Raw genomic sequence first — 11,072 nt, 5'->3', positions numbered from 1 at the left:
AGGTTCAGATACAGAGAGGGGCAGAGAACAGTGGTTCCTAACACTAGCCAAGGATAAAGTAAACAGCCTCTGAACCTAGGAAATTCCTATTTCTCCAGACTACTGAAATTCCCATCATACTTTATACTCTGAGGTCTTGGAGGCTCCTTCCAGGAGCCACGTGTTCATGGCCGACACAGCTTCTAAGCAGGGATTTTATTTCTCAGATGTGATGATAAGCTATGTTCAGTCTTTCTGTGGCCATATTTGCATGAGACTGTTCGTCTGGCACCATTTTAAATTTTACTGAAATTTCAGGTTTGAGTTTTATGTCCACAGTGACCCATGTCTGGGATATGTTAAAATCTATTTCACCAGCCCTCAAGTGACAGGAATTTTCCATTGCTATACTTTCTATTGCCTACACATGTACATCTTATAAACACTTGTCTATAACGGAATATTCTTTCAGAATGCTAAGATCTATATTTTATAATACTTTACATTGGAAAACCTATTGACAAATTATATTCCTGACCACACAATGTGGAAGTGCCAGCTTTCCCACACACTGGAAATCACATGAAACAATACTACTCTGACCAGCTACAAACCATCTTCCACTGGTTTTTCCATAACATACTTTCCGACGTTGCATAGAATTCTGTCTTGTGAATCTGACAATCAGATTTCATCATACCACATTATTTAGAATGTTCTAACAGTCCCAACTACCTAGAGCAGGCTAGCATACTTTCCACGCCTGTACAGTCCTGAAGAGCTGAGTTCACCCTGTTACTGGAACCTGTGGGGACAATTGTGATACTTGGGAAATTGAAATGGACTACTTTGAGTTCTTAGTCTTGTTAAAAAATTGAGAAATGGAGTCAGGAGAAAGATCAAGGACAATTTTTACTAAGTTTTGAGAGAAAAACTCCAAGGTGGACAAGCTGTGGGTCTTGGAAGCCGCCCAGAGGAGGAAGCTAGAGAAGAAAGAGAGAGATAACCATGTTGTGTAAACAGACATGTGGTAAAGGAGATGGACAGCTACAGAGAAACAGGGAGAAAGCCCAGAGCACCAGGGAAAGCATGCACAGGTTTAGAGAGGGACAGAGAGAAAAAAACTGAAAAGCTTCACTTGTCTGATCAGACGCACAGAGCTGTGAGAAGAAAGATCTGCAAGCTTCTGTCCTGCCAAAGGCAGAATTCTGAGAGGAACAAGTACATCATCTGGTTGTGCAGATAACTGGTCTTCTGTCTCCTTAGCACAGCTCCAAGAAAATCAGCTTGCCTGAGGGGTTGTTGCCTCACCTGGTGACTGATAGACCCAGCTTAACTACCTCTTAAGGGACGACATGATAGTATGTAACATTCATTCTTTAGAGTCTTTTACACTCTCATGTCTCCAGCCAGCCACAGCAGAGATGTACTCCATTCTTTCCATCAGAAGGAAGGAGCTTTTCCTTAAAGAGCCTCATTAGAGTTCTGGTATCCATCCTCAATGTCCTCCAAGACTACTGTCACACATACCCTGAAGAGGCCCTAAAATCATGTAAGAGATGGGTTAACATTTGGGAATAGACATATGGCAAGTTCATCATGAAAACCCAGCTCCAATGACAAAGGTGTTTCCCAGGAGGGACTAGTGTCCAGACTGGACTCTCAGTCACAACTTCCAATGTCCGTCAAGCCTAGGCTCTAATTCAGGAGGAGTGAGAAGCCAGAGTTCCCTTCTGGTATCCCAGCCAGAAAGCCAAGGTCATTTCTACTCCAGGCTGTGAAAAGTGAGTGGAAATTGTCCTTTTGGAGTTTCCTGCCCCTCAGCTGCCTGGTCAATTTATGTGTTGTCTATAACAGCAGATTTCACATGACTGTTTGCACTGGTGAACTCTGTCTTCTTAGAATCTATCACACTCTTTGAGAGAGTTTCCTGGTCATGATAATAGAACCTGGTTTGTGTATGAGTGTGTGCTGCACAGAGAAGCCTATTTCTGTCTACTTCTTTTTGACACGTGGAGAATAGGACAGGTCAAAGGTTTAGTTAGCTGGACAGTGGTGGATGTGATGCTACAATAGATCACGTCCATATTCCCAGTGTTCTCTTCCTGTATTACAGCTTGTAAAACATTGGTACTCAGGAACAGAATGAGGACGAATAAGTAAAATATGGAGAGAACATTAAAGACTAACATGATAAGATAGAAGATGCTCATAATTCATACATAGTATAAACCCTTAATGTTTCAGAACTGTGTTTGCCTATTCTATGCCTTGTATATTTCCAGGTTGCCTGATCCATTTGAAAAAAAATAGTTGTAATATTAGTACTGGTGGATAATGACTTAAAAACCTTAGAAAATTAAGTAATGTGGTGCTGTGTCTTTAATGTACTTTTGTCAAGGTTTCTGCTACTTAGCTGAAGGCCTCTTCTCTCGCATTTCTTGATGGTCAATAGAACGTTCCAATTAAAGCTGAGCTGCCATGTCTCGTTTGCCCAAGTACCTAAGATATTTTTTTCCAGTCAAGGTTTGCTTTTACCCAACACTATATCTCATGATTCCAGAGACAACCTTATATTTCTTTCTCAGAAAATCTCAGGCCTTGCTTAGCATCCAGCGAGTTTCCTGAAGTATGAGCCCACACTGAAATGAAGAATGTTACCAAGGAAACAGGATGCAGCAAAGAGAGCTATGATAGATGCTTCTGAAGCTTCAGGAGCAGGTCTGTCTCAACAGAGAGAGCTTTTCTGAGTCATTGACTTATACATCTACTGTGCCTTTTGATGGACTGCAGTCCTTTATAGCAGAGGATGGATGATCCTCTTTGAAAAACTACTTACTTGTGAAACTGATCCAACCAGGGAACAGCAAAAAGTGACTTTCAACTCTTTGCAGACACAAAAGTTCATTGTTAATCCATGAAGTGCCAGTGAAGGGCAGGGTTGGCACAGCACGCCCTTCAGATTTCAACAGGCATGGTTCCTATGACCCCCTGTGTAAACAAGGGCCCTACACATCAACAATGACCCCAGCTGCAGCAGGAACAATGAACCAGACATGGCACTCAGCAGCAGCTCACTCTGGGAGGTCACCATGGCCCCAGTGGCAGCACAGACCACTAATATCAGACTGGCCTTAGTGGCAGCATGTTCTTCAGACACCAAAATGGACTCACATTGCTGACCAGACAGAAGGCATATGAACAGACCTCCATGGTGACAGGAACCACAGACATAAACTCAGACCCTGGCTTGGCAGCAGCCTGTGCCTAAACATCACCCTGGCCCCAGGTGGCAAGCAGGATACCCACATCAATCTGTTGCTCATGACCTTTGCTTCTTCAGTTCTGTCCCTTTCCACAGCACATGAACCGATCTGCTTCTATTTCCCATTTCTCCACCATATATTTGCTCATCATAATGGAACCTACCAACCAGGCTCTGCAAAGGTGGTTCTGTGGATGTCTTCAGCAAACCTGGACTGTGAGGACCAAGGCAGCCTGTGGCTGTCTTTCACCTGCCTAGGGCAAGTAGCAACTGGGCCACCAGAGGATAGTGTGAAAAGAGATAAAAAGAGGAAGAAAGAGGAACAGGAGCCATGAGATCAGGAGTGAACCAGAAGACCAAGAGAAATGTGTGGCCAGATTGAGTCTTAGAGTAATCAGAAAAGCTGTGGGAAAGGAAGCCCAGCCCATGAACAAGGCTGGTTTTAGGGTAGGGAGAAAGATCTGCCAGCCAGAATGACCCTGTAACAGTTAGAGACTGAGAAAAACACAGCCAAAATCCACTTTGATGTGTTAAATAGGTACTTCAGTTATCCATTGGTCCTGAGATTGAGACCTAACACCTACATAAATATTTATTAAGCATTCGCTATAAATACATTTAAATGTTTTCTTACATACGTTTTAGATCCAAATATGCCTTTTGTTTAGTTGGGTTCTATTGGGATGAAAAATGCTATAACTTAAAGCGACTTGGAGAGGAATGGGTTTATTTACTTTCACAGTGATCAGGTCAAACTCCATCACTGATGGAAGTCAGGACAGGAACTCAAGCAGGGCAGTAACCTTATGGAAGTCAGGACAGGAACTCAAGCAGGGCAGTAACCTTATGGAAGTCAGGACAGGAACTCAAGCAGGGCAGTTACATTATGGAAGTCAGGACAGGAACTCAAGCAGGGCAGTTACATCATGGAAGTCAGGACAGGAACTCAAGCAGGGCAGTAACCTGATGGAAGTCAGGACAGGAACACAAGCAGGGCAGTTACATCATGGAAGTCAGGACAGGAACTCAAGCAGGGCAGTAACCTGATGGAAGTCAGGACAGGAACTCAAGGAGGGCAATTACATCATGGAAGTCAGGACAGGAAATTTAGGAGGGCAGTAACCTGACTGAAGTCAGGGCAGGAACTCAAGCAGGACATTAGCCTGCAAGCAGACACAGAAACAAAGAGCATGGAGGAAGCTTTCTTATTAGATCTCTGCTGTGGCTGGCTCATTATGCTTTCTTATACCACAGAGTACCACCTGCCCAGGGGTGGCATCCCCAGAGTGAGCACAGGGCACTTCTCCATCAATCAGTAATCAGAAAAATGCCTCCATAGACTAGCGTACATTTAGATGGAGGAACTTTCTCAGTTGAAATTCCACGGCACAGATAAATAGAGCTCATGCTAAGACGACACACAAAAACTTACACTCAACATCTCTTTATTGAAATTTATGTTTTCCTACATTTTTATGTTGTGCTTCCTCCACATGCACACATGTGCAGTGGTCTGAGGAAACTAGCAGGAGCTGGTTCTGTCTTTATAACATATGGGTCCAGAGGATTGTCAGGCTGGGTGGCAGGTGACTTCACACACTGAGGAGACAACTCTGGCCACTTTCTGAAAGGTTTTAAGAAGTTGAGAGTGCCTTCATTTGTAAGACAGTATAGACCTACCTGGTTTGTGAATGGATAGTAAAATCCAAATTATGTATGGTGAATTAGATAATCAACTTCTATTTTCATTTGTTATAGATCATGTAGTCGCCTGCTTTGTAAACATAAAGTAACTCTGGACTTTCTTTCTCAGCCTAAACTTCGAGAATTAACCTTTAAAAGTGCTGAGTCCTTTGTGTACCACCAGGGGGCTCAAAGTGATCATTTCAATATTCACTTTTCAGTTGGGCCTGACTGAGAGAAAGACCTTGGAAAGGGGGAAAGAACAGACTAGCAACAATCCTAGAATCCCACCGATCATTTATTTTGACTAGGCATGTCAGGAATACTTTGAACATGCCAGTCAGGGTAATTGCAGAGCAACGCGAGCTTTGAAAATGTTAGCTTTAAAGAATTTGTATTTTTTTTTATTGTTTCTTTTTAAGTTTTCCTTTGCAAGGGGGGATGCTGCAAGGGTGAAGGGCAGATACAGAGGGACTGGGAAATGAGTGGGATTGGGGTGCATGTTGTGAAATTATCAAAGAATCAATAAAAAATATTTAAAAATGCAATTCAGTGGGAGATGGAGACCTGGCTAGCTAGCAAGACTGCCATAGGCCATACATTTTTTTAATAATATAAGCCTCTGTGTGTTTAATTTGTTGGGGTCCCAGCAGATGCTGGACTGCAGGTGGGAAAGATTAGTCTGGACTACTGGGCGCCTGGCTGGACAGGAGAAACCTTCAGACTACAATTAGTGGTTAAGAGAGCACCAACTTTTCTCCCAGAGGACTGAGATTTGATGCCCAGCACCCATCTGCAACTCTTCTTGTAAGGAGCTGATACCCTCTACTGGCCTCTGAGGGCAGTTGGGTCACTTGGTGCATAAACATACATGAGAGCAAACACCTATACACATGTAAATAAATACATCTAGAAAATGCACTAAAATGATGAGGCTGTACATACTCTAGTCATTTATTTCTAGGAATTCTAGAGACAAACTGTGTTTCAGGTTAGTGGCTCATCTTGATGCCTTAAGCAAGAGTTAATACTAAGTGACTGGTTCCAGATATTCACTATGTGATAATTGATGTGGATTCCCACCCAGAAAGTCACTAATAGGTAAGATCATCCTTCTTGAGTGTCTTAGGAAGTCCTCAAAGCAAGAGGTGTGGTGGATCTCATTGACTGGAATGACTAAATTTGTGTGCATCTCCCAGATGAGCTGTTGAAGACCATATCAAGCCATCATGTTTGTGTGGTCTTCTGATGTGATTCTCTGTGATATCCTGAGGCCAGACAGTCCTTCCCACAGTTGTTAATAGCATTGTTAAATAGCATTGCTCCACAACCCTTGTAATGAAATCTAGAGTCCTTATTCAATCATATCAGGCACATCCACAACTGAATTTTGAAACAAAGTACTGGAATATTCACAGATATTCCTAGGAATGGAACATGGTGACCTTGTAATAGAGCTCAAACTGCAAACTCTTAAATACATTTTACTAACATTTGTAACAATGTGTGAAATCAGCTGCTTTATATCATGAGACTGTCCAGTCCCTTTATTTCAAGACTGATTTTTCTTCACACAAAAGAAAGTCCTTGACAGATAGAATGTACTTAAACTCTCCTACACCTTGATCTATAACAGAAGACCATCATTTTAGGAATGTGGGACATGTTTTTAGGACTGCATGAAGGATGTGTTCCTGAGATTGAAATCCTGGAAGCCTTAAGAAAATGCACCACTCCTTTGTTCTTAAGTATGAGAATTGTATCTTAGTCATCAAGTCATTTATCCAAGGACAATGCCGTAATGTGTGTGAGATGCTGTAGCAAAGTACCGTATTAGGTAGGTGATGAGTAACATTAATTTTGTTTTCATATGGTTTTAATGTTTTTTTGCCTGGAATTTTTCTTTATTTGGCTAATTCATATTGTTTTAGAAGCTGTCTAATTTAATCATGCTGTTCTCTGTTTATCAGTGTTGTGTAGGTCTTTCAGAGGGTTTGTTGTTGTTTCTGAAGTGGAAGAAAAGCATAGGAGCTTTCTGACTCTTCCATGTGTTACAAGATTCTTAACCCCCCCTCATTTTGATTCTTTTCCCACCATTAACAAATGTTCTTGAATGTTTCTCCTAACCACATCAATATATTCTTCCCACAATCTGTGTCTTTTAAGATTGCAGTTTTAAACTAATGTCCATATCACTTATTTGATACCCCTTTGTGATTCATTGTTTATAACACATATTCATAATACATCCTGATGAGACTCATTGTGATGTGTCCATACCAACCTCTAGCTTACATGAATTGTGTCCAACTGTGCTTTGCCACCCCAACCCTGACACTGATCCCACACCCCAAATGTCAGTACTCCATTATCAGATTGACTATTTTTTACTTTCCACATGTGAGACAATATACAGCTTTGAATGGAAGAGTTTTGATGTCTTTGTCCTAAACTGTACCACAGTCTTTTGATTTTATGTTTTCTTTTTCATCTTAAATCATGACTAGATTTTCTGAATAAGCTTAAGGTCAACTTTAAGTTTTCTTAACCATCTTCCTTCGTGTCTGTCTTGTGCTACTTTATCTGTCACAAATACAGTAATAGGAGTGAGACAAATCAAGGGCTAGAATGTCATTCTTTTTCTCTTTAATCACAATTAATTTGATGTTTTAATAATTTCTGTTATACCACTTTTTTGTAGATTAATCTTTTTCTTCATCATGGCTTATAGACTATTGAGGGAAAATACTGAAGTCATGTAGCTAAGTGACCAAAATTGTTTTCTGCTTACTTACTACCCATTTATTTTTTTTTCTTTTGGAGTCAGAAGTGCTTTGTGTAGCTTTGGAGCCTATCCTGGAACTTGCGATGTAGAACAGCCTGGCCTTGAACTCACAGAAATCCATCTGCCTCTGCTTCCCTAGTGTTGGGATTAAAAGCATATGCCACCACCTCCTGACTTACTACGCATTTCTAATGGTGTTGTACCATATACATGGTAGGGGTAATAGTAATACACACACACACACACACACACACACACACACACACACACACACACACCTTTATACAGGCACAAGTCAATTTCTAATCTCTGTCTATAGTAGATGTATCTAGTGTTGGCTCTCTGGTTCATTTATTTTTTTAAATTTCTACTTTTCTGGCGCTGGTTGCAAAGAAGAGACTGTGTGTTTTCCCAGAACTTCTAAATATTTCTCCTTCTGATTCAGGTTCACAAAAATGGATGCAAAGAACCCAAAGACTGTTTTGGATCTCGCTATACAGAGTCTGCTGAGAAATGAGTCTGTAGCAATCCAAGCTCTGCAGGATATGCCAAGAGTCTTTTTTGTTCCCCTGTTCATTGCTGCCTTTGAGGGTGGGCATAAGAATATATTGAGTGAGATGGTGAAAGTGTGGCACTTTCACTGTCTCCATATTGGGTCATTAACTGTACAGGAGCCTCAACATGAACTCCTGAAAGTCATGATTGAGAATCTTCCAGTGCGTCCTTCAAAGGACTCTGCTTCTCTGTAAGACTGTATAATAAAAACATGGAAAGACAGAGGAGGTCATACCACGGCCTGCTACTCTCCCAGAAGGAGTAACAAGTAAATGCTGAAGATTTATGTGTGAGGCTGTTGCCTGCAAACTTGGTAACACATTAAAGACTGATTGTATTCAATGTTCATTTTGAAAATTCTTACTGAGGGTTCTATTGATGGGTTTACAAAACAGGTGTTACATAAGAGAAAGACAGGAGCTTTAAGACTGCAGGGGATTTAAGGTGTATAAAGGATTGGAGGAGGGGAAGGAGGTTGAATTTTCATGGGAAAGATTTGTTGATAGTACAAGTAGTGTCTGTCAGCTGTGGATAAAAGAATTAGTTCCTAGATGTCATCATTGATTCTACTCAGTTTCATTGTCATTGGCTTTTTCTCAGCTATTCTATCTCCTCTTATCCTACAGGAGACCTAAACTGAGGATCCTAGATTTAAGACAAGACAACAACTGTAGGACCACATGCCATGATGTCAGCATCAAGGATCCTTTGTGTTCTCATTCTTGTGCTTATTCTGACAGCTCTATCCTGAAAATAGAAGGGCAGCATCATTTTGTAAATTCAGAGTCCATGATACAGTTCCCCAGGCCTGTAGAGTTACTAGTGGACCTTTCCCTACATGGCTCCTTAGTGGAAAAGGAATTATTGGTTTTGTTTACAAGTAAAATTAGGGAGAGTTCAGGGTCTTTGCACATATGCTGTTGAGATTTGCAAGTTGATAAACTGTGTAACAGCAAATGCACCCTGAAATTACTTGATCTCAACTGTGTGGGTCAGTTGTCAATTAATATGGCTTTGCTGAGTGATATCACCAATGTCCTGCCTCAGATGGACCACCTAGACAGCCTCAGTCTGTCTAAAGTCACTTTTAGATCTCTGAGTGGGAAAGTCTTTAGAAATTTCCTCGGTCACTTGCGACGTATGAACAACCTTAAGGAAGTCAGCTTGTCTTCATTCTGTCTCACAGGGCATCTGGACAGAGTGCTGAGGTAAGAGTTTGGGGTAGGGCCCTGGGTTTCCTGAGAGCCTGTTGAGACAGCAAAGAAAACATTCTTGGGTATTCCTAAACTTCTGAAAAGCTTTTGTTTCCCACTTTGTCGCTTCTGGGAATTTGAAAGTGGAGAAAGAATTACAAAAATTAAGCAGCCAGCAATGTACAGACAAGTGCAGAAATTAAAGGTGAAAACACTAGCCTTCTAGGTATGAAGAGGAAGAGGGATTGAGATGGGGGAAGACGTTTTGCTATAGCGTTGATGCACCTAATCATAGATGCCCATAGTTCACAATGTCAGATCACTTTACTGATATGTGATCTCCAAGGCTTAGGCGCTAAAAATAGAGGTTGGTATTTAAGAACTGAACAAAGGGAATTTTTAGTTGCCTGCTCTTTCTGATCCCTCCCCACTAAAAAGGTGAACTGAAATGTACAATGGATAATGTTGTAAGTACCAAATGCTGTCAGGTTTTCTCTTAATATTTCTTAAAATCATCTATTATAATACACTGTACACATTCTGAAGATTAAAAGAATTTGTATCTCAGTGTTGAAAATGAAACTTTCAGCCAGATGTGGTGGCATGGGATTTTAATTTCAGTACTCAGGAGGCAAAGACAGGCAGATTCTGTGAGTTCAAGGCCAGTATATTCTACATAGTGTGTTCCAGCACAGCCAGGACTACACAGTAAGATGCTGTCTAAAAAAATTCTCAGAGTCACAAAACTATTAAGTGAACTAAAGCACACATTAATTCCCAATTATAATGCATGTTAAAAGTAATTTATTCTAGATATAAAGGTATAGTTTTCCTCATTAAATCTTCATTCCTCACAAGTTTGTTTTTTTTTTTTTTTCCCTACAGAGTCCTGCCACCTGGACTGCATTTCTTGTATCTGCCATTCTGTGATCTTTCGTACAGAGACTTCAGATTTATGGCCCAGAGCCCTCAGGCCACCAGCCTACAACTGTTGAATCTTAGAAACAACCCAATGTATTGGGATGATTTTGAGCCTTTTCAAACTCTTCTGGTAAATCTCTCTGGTACTCTTCCACATCTAGAGATAAATCATTGCCTTATAAATGATACTGCAATCTCTGTCCTTATCCCTGCCCTGATTTGTTGTACTCATCTCCATGTCCTGTGCTTTGCTTCTAACCCCATCACAATGCCTATGCTTGTGACTATGATGAATAATTTAACACCCTTGAAGAATCTAAAATACGTGATTTATCCCATCCCTGTACATTGCTATGCAGTATGGCCTTTTCAGGGCAGTATAGACCGAAGGAAGCTTGCTCTTGTACAACTACAACTGAAGGTGATGCTAGAGTTTGCAGAGAGGGCTGACATGACCTGGATCACTTACTTAGAATAAATTTCACAGTCCAACACAGTTTCAACCTGTTATGTACTACTTAAGTACTAAATGTTATTTCCTGGACACCCACACACAATATATAAGGTTCTTTACATTGTAGGAAATTACACTTAGTGAATATAGGCATGTAACTGATTCCTACACAGAATAATTTAGAAAAGATAGAGGACTTCAAGAGTTCTTGTGTATCACTTGTCTACTATTGATATG

At 40.8% G+C, this 11,072-nt stretch overlaps 1 protein-coding gene across 1 annotated transcript; it reads left to right on the top strand.

Moving 5' to 3' along the window:
• Positions 1-8,167: 8,167 nt before the first annotated feature.
• Positions 8,168-10,859, top strand: LOC118575873 (melanoma antigen preferentially expressed in tumors-like). Its single transcript, XM_036176243.1, is given in 3 exon segments — positions 8,168-8,457; positions 8,894-9,475; positions 10,346-10,859. Coding segments are annotated over 3 exon segments (1,386 nt in total).
• The last annotated feature ends 213 nt before the right edge of the window (positions 10,860-11,072 follow it).

Source organism: Onychomys torridus, unplaced genomic scaffold (assembly GCF_903995425.1).
Source record: "Onychomys torridus unplaced genomic scaffold, mOncTor1.1, whole genome shotgun sequence".
In the NCBI taxonomy this organism is placed as follows: domain Eukaryota; kingdom Metazoa; phylum Chordata; class Mammalia; order Rodentia; family Cricetidae; genus Onychomys; species Onychomys torridus.
Note: the sequence above shows the minus strand (reverse complement) of the source record. Positions and strands in the feature narration are given on the sequence as shown.